The sequence below is a fragment of the Thermothelomyces thermophilus genome, chromosome 2 (genome assembly GCF_000226095.1).
Source record: "Thermothelomyces thermophilus ATCC 42464 chromosome 2, complete sequence".
Lineage (NCBI taxonomy): Eukaryota > Fungi > Ascomycota > Sordariomycetes > Sordariales > Chaetomiaceae > Thermothelomyces > Thermothelomyces thermophilus.
This window is the reverse complement of record NC_016473.1, coordinates 3,903,173-3,923,937: the sequence shown is the minus strand read 5'-3', so window position 1 is coordinate 3,923,937 and position 20,765 is coordinate 3,903,173. Positions and strand designations below refer to the sequence as shown.

Sequence of the window (20,765 nt, the reverse complement as noted above, 5' to 3'; positions counted from 1 at the left end):
AACCCCCCCCCCCCAAACCCAAAAAATTGGGCTCGGAACTCTCATTCTCTTCAGTCTGCAGTGACCAAGTAGGGGTAGGCAGCTTTCCTGTTGTGAGATTCTGCGCCCGCAGGCCAATTTCCAACAGCATAATGGATGCTCCGGTTCAACTCTCCTTCCCCCTTCCGCGGTCTATAGACACGCGAATCTATCTCCACCTAACTGTCAAGTCAAAGGCGATCGTGCTGTTCCTTACGACTGCGTCTTTGGAAGATGCGGCCTCACCATCCCCCCTAGGATCTTTCGTTTATGCTCTACCTGACGTATGTATTGTTTTCCAGTGTCTCTATGCAACTCCAATTTGTAGAACGAAAAGAAAAGAAAAGAAAGGAAAAGGAAAGGAAGGAAACACTGCTGACGTCGGCTCAGAAATACAATCCCAGCCAGCCGTTGGCAACGGCTCTCTGCACCGTGGAGCCTACGATCGAGTTCACTACAAGGCTTGCCAAGCTGCTGGCAAGGAAGACTCAACGCCCAGTTTACGTGGGCAACTCGATAAGCCTCGCGAGCACCGGCCTGGGAGGGACTGTAGAGGAGGAATTGGATGCGTTTAAAAGGGTTGTCGAGGTCACTCTGGCTCAACTACGGCCGGTCATCGAAGCTCAGGCTGCGCAAACTGCCTCCGACGGAGTTCGCCCGGGGCAGTAGTCATGAAACGATCACATGTTTGGAATAGAAAACCTACTCGCTAAGGCCGACTTGTTCCTGTTGAACGGGGGAAGCCACGGTGATGATGCAACCCTGGTTCCCACGATTCCTCTCACTACGTCGAGGCCGCAAACTCGGTCAGATGCAAGTCTTCGTACTGAGGTAATCCGTACAGGGTTCGGAATATTCTTAACAGGTCGCCTATTTCTGGCCGCCTGTTTCACCATCACACTCAAGAAATACAGGTTGGCCTGGTTTGGCACTCAGCCTCATGCCTCACCTCTCGCACAATGATAAGAGTGTTCTCCATATGGGAACAAATAAATAATATACAGTCTGGACGACAACAGATTCCATGTGCGTCCTAGGATTCTTTCAATATCGCTCGAGATTCATGACATGGGCATTCACAGGTGTTAGACTCGGCGTCTCGTGCAGAGCTGGGAAGCTCGTCGATTGGCCGCGTGAAACAAGTCACCAGCCGGAAAAGGATATGACGGTTATTGGTCTTATCGGTAGATAGGCCGCATGCAGAGACAATACGGATTACAGGAAGCAGAGTAAGCAAGCCACGACTTCCCAAGAGTCGTAAGCGGGCTTGCAAAAATATTATGGCTCCCGGTTCTTGCTTGATACCCGCCACAGCATAGAGTCCGAATGCAGTGTGTAAAAGCTGCAACAGAGTGTATGTACGGAAGAGGGTAGGAGTTGGTGAGGTGGAGCAACGCGACGGTCGCTGTGGCCAAGTGTGCGCCGCGCACGGGAGGTTCCTGGTTGGATTCCTTAAGCCCTGGAGCTCCACTAGGATGAATCTGACCTTGCCCCGCCATGGTCTGCGATCGGGCGGACCTTGACGACCTAACTGCCCTTGTGGCACTGTAGGTCCCCGCGGCGCAAAATTCAAAGGTGATAAACCTAGCCAACAATGATTTTTGAAACACCCCACATTTGGACCTTGGGGACAAACCAAGTCGACAGATACCTGGTCCTTTCTCAATGTCCGACACGATAAATCATATAAGAACAACCTTCCGACCCATACACGGTATGTTAGATCAGAGCTCCGCGCTTGGGTAAGCGGCCGGCTACAGGCACCTCTGTTTCGGCCTGGACTTGCTTCTATTCCCGTGTAACTTGGCATGTCTGATGGCCCAACCCCTAGCGCGCAAAGGTGGCTACACCCCACTTTTTGCAAAGGACCAAAAGAATGCCATCACCACCGCCGACCTCCAGTCCGTACACCAACTGAATCACGCGGATAGGACTACACTTTAGTCACGCTCCGGGGACGCCTCACGATAAATCCACTGCACCTTTGGGTCCAGTTCGGGCTTGAAACCCCTTCCGCTCCAGACTTCGGGCCCGCGGTCTCTCCCCCCCTCCTTCCACGTCCCAAGTTAAATATCCCCACGCTGAGGCTCGCTCGCCTGAAGCTGCGCCGCCCCGCGATACTCGGTGCCGGTTCGTCGCCATGGATTGGCATCCCAACCAGGAGTCCTTGCGAACTCTGGCAGCATGTCTCAAGGATTCGCTGAGCGGCTTCAACAAGGCCGCGCAGAAACAAGCCGAGATCGTGAGTCGCCATGGGAGCCTTTCGGTTGCGCGTTGGTGGGGGGAACTGACCACAGTGCTCCGTCGGCGCAGATGCTCTCTCAAGCAAAGGCGAGCCCGGATATCAACAACTACCTGGCCTACATCTTCTCGAGCGCGCAGCCACCCGCCGGCCTGGCGCTGTCGCCCAATGACTGGCACTTGGTCCGCTCCGCGGCGGCCATCATGCTGAAGAACAATGTCAAGTCGGACTACAAAAAGATACCCGAAACCAGCCTTGCGCTGATCAAGCTTGCCGTCCCGATTGGCATTCAGGACAGCAACTCTCAGATTCGCAATTACGCGGGAAATATCGCGACCGAGATGGTCCGTCGCGGTGGTCTCTACAGCTGGCCCGAGCTGTTGCAGGAGCTTCTGAAGCTGCTTAGCAACGAGACGGGCATGGTGTCGAAGGAGGCCCAGGAAGGTGCCATGGCAGCCATGGCCAAGATCTGCGAAGACAACACCAAGCTCCTCGAGCGGGAACACAACGGTCAGCGGCCGCTCAACATCCTGCTCCCCAAGTTCATCCAGGCGACCAAGAGCCCCCTGCCCCGAGTTCGCGCCCACGCGCTCACGGCCATCAACGTCTTTACCCCCAGAAAGTCGCAGGCCATGCTCAACTCCATCGACGATCTCTTGCAACATCTCTTCTTCCTTGCCGAGGACCCCGTGACCGATGTCCGGCGCCAGGTCTGCCGCGCATTCGTCCGGCTCGTCGAGACCCGCCCGGACAAGCTTCTCCCTCATCTCAGCGGCTTAGTCGAGTACATCATCTCGCAACAAAAGAGCGACGATGAGGATCTCGCCTGCGAGGCTGCCGAGTTCTGGCTGTCAGTGGGCGAGCACGACGACCTATGGCAAAGTCTCGAGCCCTACATACAAAAGATCATCCCCGTGCTGCTGGATTGCATGGTGTATAGTCCGGAGGACATCGCGATCCTGGGCGGGGAGTCGGATGATGAGGACGAAGAGGATAGGGAAGAGGACCTCAGGCCGCAGTTTGCCAAGAAGAACCTCAAGCGCGGTGCAAAGTCCGACGAGTCGGCGGAGGCGAACCAAGGCCAGAATGCGAACGCGTACGAGAAGCTCGCGAGTATGGATGACGACCTGGAAGAGGGCGAGATCGACGAGCTGGATGAGGATGGCGGCGACGAGAACCCTGACGAGAGGTGGACGCTTCGCAAGTGCTCTGCGGCGGCCCTTGACGTCTTCGCGACCGACTTTGGCGGCCCCGTATTCACCTGCATCCTGCCCTACCTGCAGACCAACCTCAAGCACCAGGACTGGCCGCATCGTGAGGCGGCCGTTCTTGCGCTCGGCGCCGTCGCCGAAGGGTGCATGGATGTCGTGGTCCCGCACCTTCCAGAACTCGTCCCCTATCTCATTACCCTGCTTGACGACCCAGAGCCGGTCGTCCGGACAATCACATGCTGGACGCTTGGCCGGTACTCGTCGTGGGCGGCCAACCTGGTGGACCCCGCACAGAAGCAAGCCTACTTTGTGCCCATGATGGACGGCATCCTGAGGAAAATGGTTGACAAGAACAAGAAGGTCCAGGAGGCCGGCGCTTCGGCCATGGCGAACCTGGAGGAGAAGGCAGGAAAGAACATCGAGCCGTTCTGCGGCCCAATCATCCAACAGTTTGTTCTCTGCTTCAGCAAGTACAAGGACAAGAACAGATGGGTCCTCTACGACTGCGTCCAGACGCTGGCCGAACACATCGGGCCCGTGCTGGCGCGTCCCGAGCTTTGCAACCAACTCATGCCCGCCCTCATCGATCGCTGGCAGAAGGTGGCCGACCAGTCGCGGGAAATGTTCCCTCTTCTGGAGTGCCTTTCGTACGTCGCCATTGCCCTCGGCGACGCCTTCACGCCCTACGCCGAGCCCATCTTCGGACGCTGTGTCAACATCATCCATCAGAACTTGGAGCAGACTCTCGCTGCCAACAATAATCCCGAGTTCGACCAGCCCGACAAGGATTTCCTAGTCACCAGCCTGGATATGCTAAGCGCCATCATCCAGGCTCTCGACAATACGAAGGCGGTCAAGCTGGTTCAGAACAGCCAGCCGGCCTTCTTCGAGCTCCTGAGCCTCTGCATGGAGGACCCGGCCGACGAGGTGCAACAGTCGGCGTATGCCCTGCTTGGCGACTGCGCCAAGTTTGTTTTTGAGCAGCTGAAGCCCTTCCTCCCTTCCATCATACCGATCCTGATCAAGCGGCTGGATCTCGAGAACGTCCTCGACGAGGAGATTGACGGCAGCTTCAGCGCCATCAACAACGCCTGCTGGAGCGCCGGCGAGATCGCCATGGAGTACAGGAAAGAACTGGCGCCGTTCGTGCCGGAACTGCTCCAGCGCTGTGTCGAGATCATCTCCAACCCAGCTGTCCCACCGGGCGTCAACGAGAATGCGGCGATCGCCCTCGGCAGGCTGGGTCTCTATAATCACGACATCCTGGCCCCGCACCTGGCCAAGTTTTCGGAGGAGTTCCTCAGTTCCATGGAGGTGATCGAACCGTCCGATGAGAAAGCGACGGCCTTCAAAGGGTTTGCTATGGTCGTGGCGCAGAACCCGCAGGCTATGGAAAAAGATCTGTTACGTTTCTTCACCGCGATCGCGAGGTACCAAGATTTGTACCTGCAGAACCCTGCGAAGCAGGAGTTGCATGAGGTTTTCCAGAATGTGAGTTCTCCATTAGCAAATCTCCGGCGGCCCAACCTCGCGGCTGGATCTAACACAGCTGTCAATATCAGGTCCTCAATATCTACCGCCAGCTTATTCCCCAGTTTGACGAGTTTGTTGCACAGCTTCAGCCCCAGGACCAGCAGGCCCTGAAGGCGACCTATGCTCTCTAATTGACGAGAGTCGATCAATAAGGATTCTGGGCGCGCAACTAGCATTGCGTTCCCAAGAACACCCGCCTTGCAATTTCCCCGCTTGGTAGAGGGATGTACCTATCTTCGGGGGGTTAATAGGGGGTGAAAAGAAAGATTAAAAAAAATTCACACAAGATATACCCTGTGGCACGTTTCTATTTTGAAGTTTCGTCGCACTAGGATTAACAGGGGGGTTTAGTAGCTAGTGGGAGCTTTGTTTCATGAAAGAAGAAGTGAATGCGATTTCTTCTTTCCGTCCTCTTTATTGCTCTCTGGATTTTTTTTTTATTACGTTCACACAAGGGGTCGGATGGTTTGAGAGAAATTGTAGGTGCCGAAGGTGCGAAACGGGAGGACAGGAATGTTGGTAACTGTGGGCGGTGGTGGGGGAAATATGCGGGTCGAGTGCTGTGTTGTGACTTTGAGCAGCAAGGCGTGGAAAGGGCACTGCCCTCTCCCCCCTCCTCCCCCCCCCCCCCCCTTCTTACAACAATGGCTCGAGAGTGATGATGAGATCTGATCCACGACCGACGGCTAGTGCACGGGTAGTGGTGTGTCTTGGCAGATCAGGTGACGTGTTGACATACCAGGAGGTGTCATGACGGTCGCTCTGGTCTAGGCTTTGGAAGAGGAAAGAGTCTTCCGGGGCAGGTCATGAAGGGGCCCGTTTGCTCTTTCTGCATGGTGAAGGCTCAACGTGTTGCTTGCGTCGAAGGAAGGAAGGAAGGAAGGAAGGAAGCTGCGGACATGGCTCTGTGGACTAGGGAAACCCTCTGATCTTTTTACGCCACGGGATGACATGGCTACGGTGTTGTGTTTGGGAAGCGAGCTGGCGATGGGGAAAGAATCGGGATTGGTACCGGACGAAGGGTCGGCTGCGAGGGAGACAAGCCAAGCGAGACTGCTGGAATGGGCCGTTGGACTCGGAGAGAGGCGCGGGTACATACCACTACTGGATGGGGTGATTCAAGGCTTACATAGATGCTTTGGCGGACGGGCTGGAGGGTGAAACTTTGATTGCATTTACACTTTAGATAGGATATTGTTAGATAGCTAGTATTTGTTAGATAGCTAGTATCTAAAAGGCTCGTGGAGTCATGCCATGTTCAGGAGGCTAGAATACCTGTCCGCTGCTTGTTCGCTCTGTCCACGCCAGCCAAGTCAGTCAACGATCCACGGCTTCAAGACATGATGTTGACCCTCCGGCCCTGTTGTTTATACTCTTTTTTTGTCTCTGGCCTCCTTCAATCCTTGGTGTTCTTGATTATACGGATTCACTCAGACGTCTTTCTCAATCATGCAGTTCGTTCTCAGAAGTAGTAGGTAAGGCAGTTACGACTCTCCGTCAGCTCGGGTTTTCATGGCATCGTTTCACTTCCTTCTTCTCTTTCTTCTTTCTCTCTACTCACCTCTTCCACCGTGACACCAGCTCCTCTATTTGCATTACTTTTATCCCTCTCTCTTCCCTCTCTTTTCTTCCCTTCTTCCCTTCTTGGAGGATTACCTTGCACCGTCCGTCGTTCCAAAAGGACTGTCCCCAAACCCTTCTACCTCAACCCCCGGCTTTTCCAACCCACTTCTCTTTTGATTTTTTCGACGCCAATGTCTCCAAATGAGGAAGCAGCGTGCTTAGCAGCTGAGCTGAGCGTAAGCTGCCCTTGCTCGACCAGGCACGTCTCGGTTTAGGGGTTGCGGCGCTTGTTGTATGTATGAATGTATGCGCATACACTACCTAGCCGCGTACTCGGCAATGTTTACCGCCAACAAAGACAAGAAGAAAGGGGGGAGGCTGTGACGCGGGTGCCCTTCGTTTGGGTTATTTTCCCCCCTCGGAGTGAGACAATGCGTGTGGGCCGGTATGCTCGCAAGGGCATATCTTTCGAGTGCGCGTCGTGTTCGAGCTCCCCTTCAGGGGTTCGGTGGCTGTGCGGGAGAAGTGCACATGTCAGGGGAGGCATGGCGCATGAAGGGACCAGAGGGCGCTTGCTCCAGGTCCCTGATTTCTTTGGCTCATTGGTCATTCAATTGTTTCCAAAATTGGTGTTGATGAGGATGGGAGTACACCTCCGCCAGGATTCTGAATCCTAGCGCGGTACTTGCCGCCAGTGGCTTTTTTGGCGCAGGACCCACGTACCGCGCTAGGATTCAGAATCCTAGAGGTGTAATGGGGGATGATGGGCGTGACGACGATAACGATGGAGATGGGAATGGGGGTCTTTTTTGTCAGGTCCAGGTGCAAGCAATTCCCACACCTCCTACACATTTCCCTACACCACTTCGACTACGCAATAGATGCAGAGCGGCGTCTGGGAAGACACTATAGCTACGGTATAACCCATATAACATGTCAAGTATATCATACGGGCCCGACTATGTACAGTACGAGTACAACATACGGATTAGTTACTGGCGCGTCGCACAGCACCACACAAGGCGTGCGGCGTTGGCTGCTGCGGCTCGTCAGCGGACATTGAACTGTCCAGTGGCTTGCCTCTCCCAGGCCTGGCCTGGCGCGGTAACACGTCGAATTCGGTCCGGCGAGGGGCGTGGCCCTCTGGCTTGGTTGGGATGGATGCGGCCTTCCGTCCTTGTCCCCGTGCAACGCGTGCGTTTTGCACGCGACAGCCATTGCGGCTGTCGCTCGGAGCTCCCAGTTCTTCTTGTGCAAGCGAAAGACTCCGTCACATGGCCCTGCTCTCGGGATTTACGTAAGTACAGTACATATATATACAGTACACTACACTAGGTACACTAAGGGAGTTAGCTGGTTAGCACGCACAGAATTGGACCCGGCACAAGGGGATCAGAAAGAAAGGGAACGAAACGATGAATTCCAGCAGACCGAAACAAAACAAGGGAGTGAATCTCGCGTCACAGAATCCCCCCTCAATTGGGTAATCTTGCCATAACGGGCAGCCTCGCCAGCGGGAATGAGCCGCGTTTAACAGCCCTAAAAAGTTGATCCCGCTCCGGTCCGAGTTCCGGGATCCGCTCCCGATCCACAGCACCTCACAGATCCCGTTAACCGGTCGGACTGAATATGGCTGCGCTCGCAGTGAGGCCTTGGAACGATTATGCGCACCTATCCGGGTGACGGGCAGGCCCGAACGCCGCCGATCCCAAAAAGTCGATGAAGATCACCAGTATTGATGGGGAAAGAGGCTTAGTTTTCTAATCAATCCTTCCGAGTAAAAACATTGTGTTGCCCTTTAGAAAAGGTTCAAAACAAACGTGTTCCGGATAAGTACGGACGTACTGTATATGCAGTATATATAACGTAGCACCATATCTCCACTTCATTCCTAATTGTTCTTCTAGTTCTTTCTGTCTGTGTTTTATCCCATTTCTATACATGTAAGGTATGCACATAACATTCGACAAGCAAAGAGACATCACCCGTCTGTTTGGGTCCGAGGTAGGTAGTGTAGTGGAATAGAGTCAGGTACCTACTATGTAAGGTATAGATGGGTATAACAGTGAAATCATCATGCTCGATGATTGCCACCGAACTGCCGTTAGCCGAGCTCGCAGAGAAGCATTGTAAACTACCAAGTAGGAGCTGGAATCCCCTTGCCCGAACCTTCCCAAAACCGTGATGGATTCTAGCCGATTCCGCGGATGCAAATAATCCATCCAAAGCCGCCCGCTGGACGGGATGAGAAGGGGAGGGTGGGGAGACGGTGGGGTTGTTGGATTCTGGAGATCTCCACAGCAGACCTCGACCTCGAAGGAAAATAGAGAAGATGAAGCGGAATAAAAGAGAATAAGGTCCAGAATCATCTAGATCTCCGGAGAGGAGGGGCGGCTGGGGACTATTTCTGGAAGATGGCTGGAATATGGCGCCAGGAAGATGTCATAGCAAGCCACAAAGGTAGCATAGAGGCGAAACCATTACCGAGACAACCCTGGCAACCACACCGGATCAGCACAAAGTATGTACAATGGAGTCATATCTACCTTACGGTATGTACGTACATACGCCACGAACACATTCACTGCTCGTTCAGGTATGTATCCCACACAGTAGATGCCTCAGTCGTGCGGTGCAGTGTGGATGCTAACTATGCCAACAATCTCTCGGACCACTTCAAGCACGCAGCCGGACTTCTTCCAGAGCTGGCCTTATGTGATTCGGTCCGAGACGGTGTTCTGTACGGAGCAATTCTTCCTCTTGTTCTACCTTTGGCAGTAGGAAGGGAGAAAAAAAAAAAGAGCGGGCCCGCGTAACGTCATACGGTAGCGTGTGCGACTCGGGCGTTGTTCTTTCTCTTCTTTCTCTTTTCGCTACTTCGAATACCGTCCCACGAGATGTCTTTTTAAAAAACTTGGGTCCCCGTCGCCTTGCCCTCACCGCGTTTTGACGTCTGACAAAGAACATGCCACAGTATGCCACATCGTTCCGCGTGATGCCCGCTGCGTGTAAGCTGGAATCTACGTGCACCGTAGAAGGTCAAGGTTTCTCGAGGCGGGAAAGTGATGGGGCGCGATTGGGTTCTAGACAACGTCCATGCTTGCTTGTTGGATGCCACAATCGTTGGCAGGAACCATATGCTGCTAGGTAGTGTACCTGGTTCCGTAGTTTCTGTGGTTCTGTCGTGTAAGGTCGGTAGCGGGCTTTCGCATCCATCACAAGTATGTACAGAGAGAGCTCTTACGCTCTTCACTCTTCCAGCCGAGCCCTGAGGTGGGCGTTATTTCTCTTTTGGCCTCTGGGTTGGAACGTGTCTGGCCTGGTCCCAGTCACCCGGTTCGACGCCTGTGGATGGTGGGGATGGCACGACGGCCGTACCACTGATCAGCAGCCTTCTGTTGCTACTATTATTATCATCGATGTTATCGTCTAGCACCAAGTAAGGCGGGGAAAAAAAAGAGAGAAGGCGAATGGGTGGGAAAAGACAAAGGAATGGTCCAGCCATCGCAGGATCCGCCCAAAAGCCGAGCTACCTTAGCGGGGAGCTCTCGGGGCTGTACACTACTAGTAAGTGCTGGAATCGTCGGGGAGACGGAGCGGCGAGAGCTAAACGCACTCACGATACCCCAAGAAAGACATGGTCGTTCTGCTTCCTTAAAGTGAAATGCAGTGCATTAACCGGGGTGTGAAGGACTGGAACATCGTTAGACATCGTACGTGACGCAGACCGGACATCATCCACTTGGCTCCCCCCCTTCTCCCCCCACCTCTCCTCGCTGGGCTGATCTCACACCGACTTGGAGGCCAGATAGATCGGGACGCCAAAAGGACCGACGGCAGGGAGAGTCTATATTTAGAAGACCAGTCAGCATTAACACCCCGGGTGTATGGTTTACCCTTGGGACTGCGGCTGTGGAGTTACAAGCGTACCGACATCATGCCGGCATGATGTCGTCCCAAGTGTGCATGCGTGTGTGTTGTGCGTGTCTGCGTCTCGTGGCCATCTGCAGACAGCAAAAATTGCGATGACCTGATGTGGTGTCCTGGCATGTCGGTTGAATTGGGAGAGGTATGCACATAACGTACGACTCGTCCAGGACTCGGCGTTGCCAACGCTGCCTCCGGTCAAAATACAGCTTCTGGCCGTCCGGCTCAAATCGACGGAACTGGCAGCGTCTCAAAGGCCCGAGTTTTTTTTTTTTTTGGTGTTGTTGTTGTTGTTGTTGTTGTTGTTGTTGTTGTTGTTGTTGTTGTTGTTGTTGTTGTTGTTGTTGTTGTTGTTGTTGTTGTTGTTGTTGTTGTTGTTGTTGTTGTTGTTGTTGTTGTTGTTGTTGTTGTTGTTGTTGTTGTTGTTGTTGTTGTTGTTGTTGTTGTTGTTGTTGTTGTTGTTGTTGTTGTTGTTGTTGTTGTTGTTGTTGTTGTTGAAGCCCGAGGGTGCGCGGCGCCAATCCTGTCGAATCACGTTCGGCCACAGAAGAGTATCCATAGGTTGACATCACTACAGACGCTCCTCAACCATCGGTTGGTGGGTATCGCTGTCGCCGAGAAACTCGGTGGGCTGTGAGAAGCTAGTGTATAGTTGTAAGCAGGAAACAGCGGTAACCCGATCGGAACACGGTTGTCAGCCGCCGATTGGCGACTTGGCGAACCGGCTCTCGGGTTGCTATAAGCATACACTACTTGAGTATGTTGCGGAGTACGGAATAGTTATTTGTATGTATGTACATACACTACTCCGTACAGTAAGGAGTGCAGGGCACTCCGTGCAAAATCTGCACCCTGCCAGTCGCACTCGATGGCTGCCGGAGTCGTCTCCGTTCCGTGCTCTAAGGGCAGAGGTACGGATTACGGCACCCTTGCTGGTGTTTAGCTCAGTCGGCGTACTCCGTACTGTAATCCCGTATCTCAGTTCGCATGCGCAAGCATCGATTCGTGACACAAAGTGCCACCAGCATTTCATGTCCTCAAATTCCGTCTTGAACATCTGATTCCGCCGTACAAGTATCAGTGGTTTCAGCTGAGACTGTTCCCCAGGCCGCATTCCCGTTTTGCTTGGCGAGCCCCGAGTTAGGAGAAGAGACAGTGTGTGCGAGACAGAAGCGAGTGTGCGGGTGGGGCTCGAAGGCTGTGGAAAAAATGGAAGGCCTTGAGTTGAGTGGAACGTTGTATCGCAGCCGATCGCGGCTGTGAGCAACTGCGACGGCTCTGTTGCTCGGGTAACTCAGCTGATTGGCTCGGAGAGCTTCGTGCTTCGTCCAATGCCGCCGGATATGGCAAGCGACGTCAACGTGGAGAAATGCGGACAGGAGATGCTGGTAAAGTTAACTTTAAGAATAGAAGCAGGCTATTCCCGACTCGGACGCGCCACGCTTTTTCATTGAGCGTGAGCGCGCGGGATGGCTCACGATGAAGCCGCCTGTGGGCAGCCATTGCGCAGTAAATCGCGCCTGCTGTGCTCATGACGCTCCCATCCATTCATCAACCAGGAGAGAGCGGTTTGTTTGTTGGGCGCAAGAGACAACTACTGAAAACGGGGTTCTGCAGAAACAGGCCACATGTTGCTCAGGCAGTATGCATTAGTGTACACTACGGAGAAATAGTGTACAGATGTAGTCTAAGTTCCTCCCCGCGGCGGAGCCGGCGGCATCGCGGCAGAGGAGCGACCCAATCAATATCTTTTCGATCTGCTGATGGATAAGGTGGAAGAAGAGGAAAAAAAACACATGCTACGGCAGAATCACACAGAAAGGGAGTGGAGACAAGGGAGCGGTGAGTGACGCGAATTGTGGAGAGAAAACTTGAGTCCAGGCAATGGGTACGGATTTTGTATTACATAACTGTGCGACTACACTAGCCCCAACTTTTGCCGATGAGACCCCCGATTGAGATGCTCTTGGATAGATCGGTTGAGATAAACGGAGGTTACCAGTACTCCGTAGTGTAGGGGTCTTTCTAAGCCGACCTTGATCCTGGTCGAACAGCGGCATAGCCGAGCTCCAGATTAGTGGAGGACGGTCTCTAGTAGTTATACTGCGCCCTGTGTCCGAGGTTGACGGGAAGATCGGGAAGGCGAGAGGTTTTGGGGAAGCGAGGGGGCCTGGGCAGACAGGGCCTCGAGACTCCCAAGACCAGAAACCAAAAATGGACACGAGAAAACGGCTGTAGCAGCCAATCAGGAAGGCGAATCACCTGAAAACGCCCGATCACACCCCACTCAGCCATCTGCAAGAGGGCTTTGGCAAGGGTTCGAGAGTAGGAACCTCTGTCTCGTCGCGGGCGCCAGCTTCTGAGAAAGGAGCGGCCCGTGGCTTCTCAGAGTTAAAAACATGCCAACCAGGGTAATTCGCCTCGGTGCGAGCGGATTCCTGCCCTGTCTCTTTACAGTTCGCACTGGCTTGACAGAGGACTGCCGTTTGCCCAAGGTTGTCGAGGGTTGCACATTGTCAAGTACCCCAAAACTGCAATGCCCGTTTGGCCTGATCCCTTCGTTGTTTCTTCGCCTGGGGGCCTGCCGTCGCGGTCCTCTGATGCCACTCAGTTTGGCTCGGACGATTGGATGCTTGGCCCCACCCCGAAGGGCACCCTGTGTGGTGCCAGTCTCGATGGAAAAAAAATCCTTCCATCCAGGGTCATCCACAGCTGCCTTGTCAGGCAATGACAACCGGCGCGGGACTGAAGCTTGAAGAAGAGGCCTTGAATATAGTGTAACTTGTCATAGAAAAGTGCTTTTTCCTCAGACCCCAGCCATTGAATGACATGGCCGCCAGGGGACTCCCCACCCTACTTTACGCAGCAGGTAACTGCCTGTGATCCGTACATGAATTGTTATGGACCAGGAGCCATGGCATGGCAAGACCCCAGGTCCTAGCTGTGGCAGTGTACGGAGTTCATGCCGAGGACGAGCTCGTTTCTCGATTTTCTCTTTTCCTTTCTTTTCCTTCATTCGCCTTTTTTAAATTTTTTTTGTCATCTTCCCACTTGCCCATACAGAGTACGGTTCTAAAGCCCTCGCAAATACAACTTCGAAGTAGCTGAGGTTGGTGCCGAGTTTTTATGTAGGTGCCGAGGTATATATCATATACAGTTGCCGAGTACGGATACACTAGTGTAGATACCTCCGGTGTGTATGCACCCTGCCCTTGAAGACCAGAGAAGCCACAGCCGACTCCTCCGTCCTGCGGGAGTTAGCTGCCATCACCCAACCTCGCTTGAACATGATTGCCAGAGGGAAGTATTCTGGACGATTTCTGACTGCAAGCCACTGCAGCAACCAGAAATCTGCACTGTCCTATTGGTCACTGAGTCTTCCCCGACACAGGGTGCCTTTGGCTCGATAGTGGTTTGAACCCCGCACTTTGCTTTTGTAGTGCAGCGACCTGGCACACCGCACAAACACAACAGCAACCACTGTTCAGCTCTCTGAGTAGTTACGCGTACATAAAGATTCGCGAACTGCGCGGCCCGTGCACTTCGGCAACAAAGCGCGGGAGTGAGCAGGCCCCAGGTCAAACCAAAAAAAAAAAAAAAAAAATGCCCGAGGGCCCGAGAGAAGGCACAAACTATCGCACCCACTGGTTGAGGGCAACGGATCCTGATGCGGCATGTTTGTGGTATCGAACCACAGGAGATTCAGGCAGTGACAAGCCTCTGGCGAGGCAATCCGAGGTGCGCTAGCAGTCAAAACATAGAAGAAGCAGCCATGTGTATCGAATCACCGAGTCTCGGCTTGCCATGTCAAACACAACGACAGGGCCCAAGCCAGAATCTAAAGACAGCCCAGCTTCTCCGCTACTCTTTGTCAAAGTAGTCTGTGCTTGGTTGGTGGTTGTGAGCCGATCCCCGTTGGGGTCCTTTATAGCGCCGGCAACAGCGGCCAAGTGAGCGTCCGATACCCTACTATGTAGGTAGCAGCCCAACTTTCGTCCTCCGTACTGCTCCGCCGAAGGGGCTCGCCCAGCTCGGTTTAGCACCCCTGCCGACGTTGAGCAGTTACCGCGTCTCTTGTGACACCCACCAATGTCCCGCAACTGCTCATCAAGAAGCAGCGCTACATACATCCCCGGCACTCTTAAGGTAGGTGGCTGGTTTGTCATGTAGGTAAGGTGGGTAGGTACCTAGGTACCTTAGGTATGTACACCTCTTCCAGCATTATTAATCCTAGTGCAATACATGCCCCACAACTAACGCAAATCAGAAAAGTAGCCAAGAAGTCTAGGTACAACTAACACAATACAAATTTCTATAAGACAGAAGTATCAATACCTAGTCTCTCCCTCCTGGTTTTTAAGCCGTCGGGGCATTGAGTATGCCAGGCACTGAAGAAACTCGGGGGCACTGCCTCCCACGCCTCCAGAACAGCCAGTCGAAGCCCTGTAAAACTGAGCGATTGAACATCGTAGCGATGTTCAAGCCAATCCTTCATCCAGTGCCATACATTATAAATAGGGCTTAAATCTGGGCTTCGAGCCGGCCACTATAGGACCTGGATTCCTATACTCGAAAGGATATCCCTTGCTGACTTGGCTGTCAACCTGGGGATTTTATCTGTAAGTACCTTTATATAGAAAATTATAAGGAGAGTGACATGGTGTGAGAATTGTGTAAGTGGCTTGCAAAAGAATTGAAAAAAGTGGGGCATGTATCGTACTAGGATTAATAATGCTGGAAGAGGTGTACTGTGCAGGACAGTTTGAGCAGGCGGATGTGCAAAGCAAGCGGGGCAGCAAAGAAACACATCGAGTCTTGTTCGCCGTCAAGGCAAAGAATCATGTAAGCAAGGGTAATTGTTAACGTTAAGGTGATGTGGCCGTGCCAAACGAGCCAGTGATCATCTGTCAACAGGCGGCGCGCCTGGTAGCCCAGGCGGGTCAAGCGAGCAACGCCCGATGCAAGCCCCCTTGACTGACTCTTGCCTCAAGTTAACGTAACATCGAGACAACTCTCAGCTGCCGCAGGATTCGCAGCCAGTCGTCTGCTGCACGGGCTCGCACGGCATAGCAGGCCCATCACTCGGTATGCACATACCACACATAGTTACATACATACCTTGCATATCGTATGTACATACATACGGAGTACAGCAGCGCATGAACTGGCATCCATTCTGTTGCCAAACCGCAGAGCAAGCAAAATAGCAACAGGATGAACCCCCCTTCTCCCCGCCCCCCACCCCCTTCAACCAGCCAAACTCGGCTGTCAAAGCAGCTTCCACGGGACTTCCATGGCGGGGTCGTCCTGCAACCGCCCAATCCCAAACACCAGCCGCCTCACAAATGCTCTTTTTTTGCGTGTTGCGCTCGCTGTGGGCAGCTGTGTCGGACAACCAAGCACCACGCCAAATGAAGCCATCTTTTTGTTCATGCCCGTCTATTGTACATACTATGCCACTCTGTGGCATGTCGCTGCCTGAACTACAGAGTATGACGATAGCGTACTCCCGTACAGAAACAAACGCACACGATACACGCATCTCAGGTTGGATGGAGTCGGTAGGTAGGTAAACCTAAGCCCCATCACGGCTGACAGGATCCGTGCATGTAAGGAAGGTATGCACGCAGATTGGTGTAGTGTACTGTGATCCGTACTCGGTACGTGTGCTGTACTGTACCCGGGGCGACGGCTCCCCAGTCCGTCTCCGCCATGCCGGTAGTGTAATGCCGGATTCTGTCATTGTTCATCTTGATCGTGCACTTGTCGCTGTAGGCTCCATCCATGATCGCCCACTGGAGGGGACCGCCCTGGGAGTTAGTTAGCAAACTGCACATCATCAGTCCCCCCCATCTGGTTCGGTTATATTTGGCGGCCGCTGCTAGCCCGTTGGGGCATGAGCCCAGGATTCGGTCACTGTGGGGCAGCCAGCACATGGTGCAGTGCAGCGCCAGTGTGCGAACCGGGCCCGCAAGAGTCTTGGCCTCCATGGTTTCCTGATGGGGCAGGGGCCCCTTTGGGCGCTGTGGGTCGTGGGCGGTGGCATCCCACACGCTCGCACCACTCAGCATCATGGGACCGCTATTTAACGGTGCAGCCCCCCCAATGGCCCATCCTCTCTTCCCTCTTGGTCTCTCAGATACACACCATCAACGCTGCTCCAAGCCCGTCGCGGTACCTCGACAACTCACGTTCGCTATCTAGCAACCAACCCCTAGGAAGTCCTCGTCGACTCCTGTCATTCGCTTGTTTCTTTTTTGTTTGTGTCTGGGAGAGAGCTCGAAACGAAAACCCGCAAAACCCACCCTCACCAATCAAGCGCCCCCACCGCCTTTCAGTGATGAACTCATAACACAGTCATCTGCAACCCCAAGAAGTAGATGTCCATCTGCAAGGCTTAGCTCGCTCGCTAAACCCACTCTCGCTCCAAGTTTCTTGTATCTCTCAGACGCAAGGAGGTATTCCACGATCGCTACCGTCCGGGAAAGGGAAAGGAAGAAAGGAGCCAAGAAAGGCGCCCGAAACGGAAAGACGTCGAGACTCGTCAAAGGTTCGAGGGGGAAAGTGTTAGGCACCTATCTGCTGTTACCGATCCGCCTCGAGTTTTCTTCTCTCCCTTCTTGTTTTCTTTGACCAAAGGGAAACAAGAAAAGGGAAACCCGAAGAAGGGAAAAAAAAACCAGCACCATCTGACTCTTCACCTGTCGAGCGCTCGCTGTCTACTCTCCGTTGTCCGGATTCAACCGCTGCTCCCTCCGAGATATATATCTGCTGTCTCGGTCCTGCAAGCGTTCAGATAGCGTCAGCCCGACGCCATCTTTCGCGCCTTTCCTCGCCGCAGCTCACATCGTTCGCTAACTGATCCCGCCAACCTAATCGGGTTCGTCGTGCGTTTACTTCATGTCGGCACCCTCCCCCATGTTCAGACGAAAGTTATGTTTCATCCGCTAACCGCCCTCCAGTACTCTCGCTTTTCATTTTTATTATTTTAGTTCTACTTTCGCTACTTGTTCGTAATCATGGCCGGTCCCGGTGGTGGTCCTCCTCGTCGGAGGTGAGTTTTTCATCCCAAGCCAGGAACCGCCTTGTCTCCTTGTCCGCCCGCCGCCACTAACAACTCTTAAAGCCACACCAAGTCCCGGAAGGGATGCGACACCTGCAAGCGTCGCCATATTCGGTGCGATGAGAACTTCCCGCAGTGGTATGTGATCCCCGTTCACCGCCCGCTAAGTCAGCCCGCTCATGACGCTGACGATCGCCTCTAGCCGCAACTGCACCAAGCACAAGATCCGCTGTCCTTACAATGACGTTCCCGTTCCAGAGGACAGGGCTGGGTCTCCTGACAAGCCCGACCTCATGTGGACGCCGGAGATTGAGGCTACCATCGACCAGTGGCGGCGCACTGGCATGTTTCCGTTTCCCAGCCTGGGTATCTACCCTGCGCCTGCACCTGAGTATCTCACCCTGGAGGAGTTGAGGTTGATCCACCACGTCGCGTCGATCAGCCATCAGATGCAGGAACTGGACGCCAACGACTTCACGCTCTGGACGCGGCAGATCCCGACGTAAGGCTTTCCGGAATGAGACATACGGGGAAATGTGTGGCTGGTCGGATTAACATATCTTGCAGGATCATCAGGATCGGTGCGACCCACCGCTATGTCTTGCACGCTCTACTGGCCTTCTCTGCCATGCATCTGGCCTACCTGACGGGCTGCCCGGCCGTTGGCAACATGGCCTATGAGCATCGCGGTGCCGCCTTGAAGGGGCTGCAGGAGGCCATCAGCACTTTCTCTCGGGAGACCTCGGACGCGATCCTCGCCGCATCACTGGTCCTTTCGTGGCAAGCCACAGATTGGTAAGCAATAAAATGCACCTTTCCGAGCTAACCGACAAGGGGGGTGGGGGGAAGGAGGGGGGTCGGGAAGACGAGCAGAGGCTAACTCGGTCGACCATAGGCGGAGCTGGACCCAGCTTATGCAAGGAACCTCATCGGTAAGTCCCAATTGATCGTTGCCGTTCGTCCGGGAGCGTACACTAATCAAGATGGAAAAAGGTCATCGAAGCCATGGATCCTTGGAAGCACGAGTCGCAGTTTGGTGACTTCATCGCCGAGAGCAGCACTTTCCCAACCGCCCCGCCCTCGCCCACTCCGGATCATCAGCCCAGCCAGCCTCGTGAGGAGGATCTGGAGGCTTTCCAGCGGGTCTTGCAGCAGCTGCAGAAGCTCGAGAGCTTCCTCAAGAAGAATCGCGAGGACACGAAGCCGGTTGCCCAGCTCATCACCTTCATGAAGGGCTCCCGCAAGGTCACCTCGTCCCTGTCGGTGGCGCAGCAGTTTGATCGTCTGAAGCCCTTGCGGACCTGGTTGTTCTGGCTGCCTGTCATGTACCTGCAACGGAATGGTGCATCGCCAAGCGCCCTGGTCGTCATTGCCCACTACTACACGGCCGCCTTGCTGATGGAACGTCTCTTTCCCGAGATTGGCGCCGCCTACTTTGGAAGCATGACCATTGGTCCGGTCGAGGAAATCGCCCGCCGTCTCTACGCGATCCGCAACTCCGGTCATCTCGAGGGTGACCTCCAGACTCCTCTCAACCTGATGGAGTTCCCCATTGAGACGGTCAACGAGTTCCGCTCCCGGATGGGCTGGGTTCAGCCAGTGCGCACGCCCTCGTTCCCTCAGTTCGATCAGCCGAACTTCTACATGAACGAGGGCTCGCCCTTGATGTTGTCGGCCAACTTGTCTTCCGAGTACCTTCCGTATGGAGACAACGTGGCCTTCAGCTACAGCACCGAGGACCTGTCGGTCATTCCCGAGTCTGGCGCCACCAACGCCATCAACCCGGCCCAGCTGTCGTCGCCGTACGTCAATCCCAACTACCTCAACATCCCCAGTCCGTCGTATGGGGGATACAGTCCAGCCTCGAGTACGTATGGCGACTTTGGCGACGCGTCTCCGGTGGTCTACAGCGACGCCGAAGACAACGGGGCCTACGGCGTCGGGTACGCGGCAACCTCACCAATGCTGGGCGGTGCCAACACTTATGGCGTCGGGTTCGTTTCTCCAATCCAGACCGTGTGGACCTGATCCGGGTTGCACCAAGGGCTGCTAGCCGCCTGGCGCAAGGGCAAGCGTGATTAACCATGACGACCAGGCCTTCCCATCTGAGCACCAGCCCGGATTATCCCCCACCAGAGGACCTGTTGTGGCTGCCGCCTCACCACCGATCCCTTGTCCCTTCGCCCTTTCTGAGTCCTGAGCAACCCCCGCTCCCAGTTCCCGAGTCTCCCGCCTCTCACCCTGCTCCTCTGGCCGGCGAGGAGACTGCCTTTCCTGTCAACGTCGTGTCCACCCTGCCTTCAACAGCGCCGGACCAAGGAAAGGGCAAGGCCGTGTAGCTGCGCACTATTTCGCCTTTTGCGTTGGGTTTACGATACGAACTTTTACGACATTTTCGTTATTTTATTCTTTAATCTCGTCAAGCATCCGAGTTGCTTGCTGGCCGCTTTTCCTTCACCTCGACACAGACGCAATTGTACCGCACGCTCCTTTCAGCGATCAACACTGCCACCGCGCATCAACACACCGACTCGAGAGCAGCAGTTACCCCACGTCATTAGCCATGGCGTGTAACCTTCCTTTTATACACGACTGCGACGATCTCCACCCTAATACTCGAACTTGCATCTTGCAAACGACGCTCCTTTGTCTACGCGAAAAAAGAGATACCCACTTACGACACTCCTTTTTTTTAACCTGGCATACCGGCTGGTTTACTCGAGAACAAACTATAGACTTTCCTTTGGCATTTTCCGCGCGGATCGGAATCGGTTTTTCACACCCCAACGGCGGGATATAGACACACTCCTTGAACGACATACAAGCATTGTACCCATGATGAAAGCATTTCATCGGCATAGAATTTCGCTCCTTACGGATGATCACGATACCCAACTGCATAGCGACTGTTGTTTTGGTCTGGTTTGGCTGGTTTTCTTTTGGACTTGTGGTTTTTAATTTTTTTTGGGTTGGATCTCTGTGGGGGGGAGAATGGCAAGCAAGCAACCAAGGCTGTTGACTGATGTCCGGCCAGTTTTTGGAAGGGAACAGACGCGTATTTTGTGTCTTTGTTTGGCTTGGCTTTTTATTCCCGTTGCCTGGATGCATTGGGCGGCGTTTATAATGGTTTTTTGTAATTTTTGGAATACGCACACTCGTGTGTTGGGAACTGAGGGAAGTACACTGGGAAGAAGGGAAAGTAATAGGG

The 20,765-nt window shown here is 54.0% G+C and overlaps 4 protein-coding genes across 4 annotated transcripts; 3 read left to right on the top strand and 1 right to left on the bottom strand.

Annotated features, from left to right (window-relative positions):
• Positions 1 to 50: 50 nt before the first annotated feature.
• Positions 51 to 1,035, top strand: MYCTH_2302025 (uncharacterized protein). Its single transcript, XM_003661954.1, has 2 exons — positions 51 to 302; positions 409 to 1,035. The coding sequence occupies exons 1-2, from the start codon at positions 132 to 134 to the stop codon at positions 685 to 687; spliced, it is 450 nt and encodes a 149-aa protein (XP_003662002.1). The 5' UTR covers positions 51 to 131; the 3' UTR covers positions 688 to 1,035.
• A 1,019-nt stretch (positions 1,036 to 2,054) lies between these two features.
• On the top strand, positions 2,055 to 5,239 carry MYCTH_2302024 (uncharacterized protein). The gene is made up of 3 exons (XM_003661953.1): positions 2,055 to 2,260; positions 2,332 to 4,962; positions 5,034 to 5,239. Exons 1-3 carry the CDS (start codon positions 2,159 to 2,161, stop codon positions 5,133 to 5,135), a joined length of 2,835 nt encoding a protein of 944 aa, XP_003662001.1. The 5' UTR covers positions 2,055 to 2,158; the 3' UTR covers positions 5,136 to 5,239.
• Positions 5,240 to 10,354: 5,115 nt separating this feature from the next.
• MYCTH_2109239 (uncharacterized protein) lies at positions 10,355 to 11,063 on the bottom strand (the record flags this gene model as incomplete). Its single annotated transcript, XM_003661952.1, has 3 exons — positions 10,355 to 10,414; positions 10,498 to 10,597; positions 10,654 to 11,063. 3 exons carry the CDS (start codon positions 11,061 to 11,063, stop codon positions 10,355 to 10,357), a joined length of 570 nt encoding a protein of 189 aa, XP_003662000.1.
• A 6,087-nt stretch (positions 11,064 to 17,150) lies between these two features.
• On the top strand, positions 17,151 to 19,999 carry MYCTH_2302011 (uncharacterized protein). The gene is made up of 8 exons (XM_003661951.1): positions 17,151 to 17,396; positions 17,457 to 17,548; positions 17,621 to 17,695; positions 17,760 to 18,059; positions 18,125 to 18,352; positions 18,453 to 18,489; positions 18,551 to 19,551; positions 19,653 to 19,999. The coding sequence occupies exons 2-8, from the start codon at positions 17,514 to 17,516 to the stop codon at positions 19,894 to 19,896; spliced, it is 1,920 nt and encodes a 639-aa protein (XP_003661999.1). The 5' UTR covers positions 17,151 to 17,396; positions 17,457 to 17,513; the 3' UTR covers positions 19,897 to 19,999.
• The last annotated feature ends 766 nt before the right edge of the window (positions 20,000 to 20,765 follow it).

What these genes read in the sequence shown, in the direction of transcription:
- MYCTH_2302011 (XM_003661951.1), top strand. Translation starts at nt 17,514, where the DNA reads ATGGCCGGTCCCGGTGGTGGTCCTCCTCGTCGGAG. An exon ending in GATGAGAACTTCCCGCAGTG is followed by an intron (nt 17,696 to 17,759) that starts GTATGTGATCCC and finishes GATCGCCTCTAG; the next exon opens with CCGCAACTGCACCAAGCACA. An exon ending in TCGTGGCAAGCCACAGATTG is followed by an intron (nt 18,353 to 18,452) that starts GTAAGCAATAAA and finishes GGTCGACCATAG; the next exon opens with GCGGAGCTGGACCCAGCTTA.
- MYCTH_2302024 (XM_003661953.1), top strand. Translation starts at nt 2,159, where the DNA reads ATGGATTGGCATCCCAACCAGGAGTCCTTGCGAACTCTGGCAGCATGT. An exon ending in CGCAGAAACAAGCCGAGATC is followed by an intron (nt 2,261 to 2,331) that starts GTGAGTCGCCAT and finishes CCGTCGGCGCAG; the next exon opens with ATGCTCTCTCAAGCAAAGGC. An exon ending in TGCATGAGGTTTTCCAGAAT is followed by an intron (nt 4,963 to 5,033) that starts GTGAGTTCTCCA and finishes TGTCAATATCAG; the next exon opens with GTCCTCAATATCTACCGCCA.
- MYCTH_2302025 (XM_003661954.1), top strand. Translation starts at nt 132, where the DNA reads ATGGATGCTCCGGTTCAACTCTCCTTCCCCCTTCCGCGGTCTATAGAC. An exon ending in TCGTTTATGCTCTACCTGAC is followed by an intron (nt 303 to 408) that starts GTATGTATTGTT and finishes ACGTCGGCTCAG; the next exon opens with AAATACAATCCCAGCCAGCC.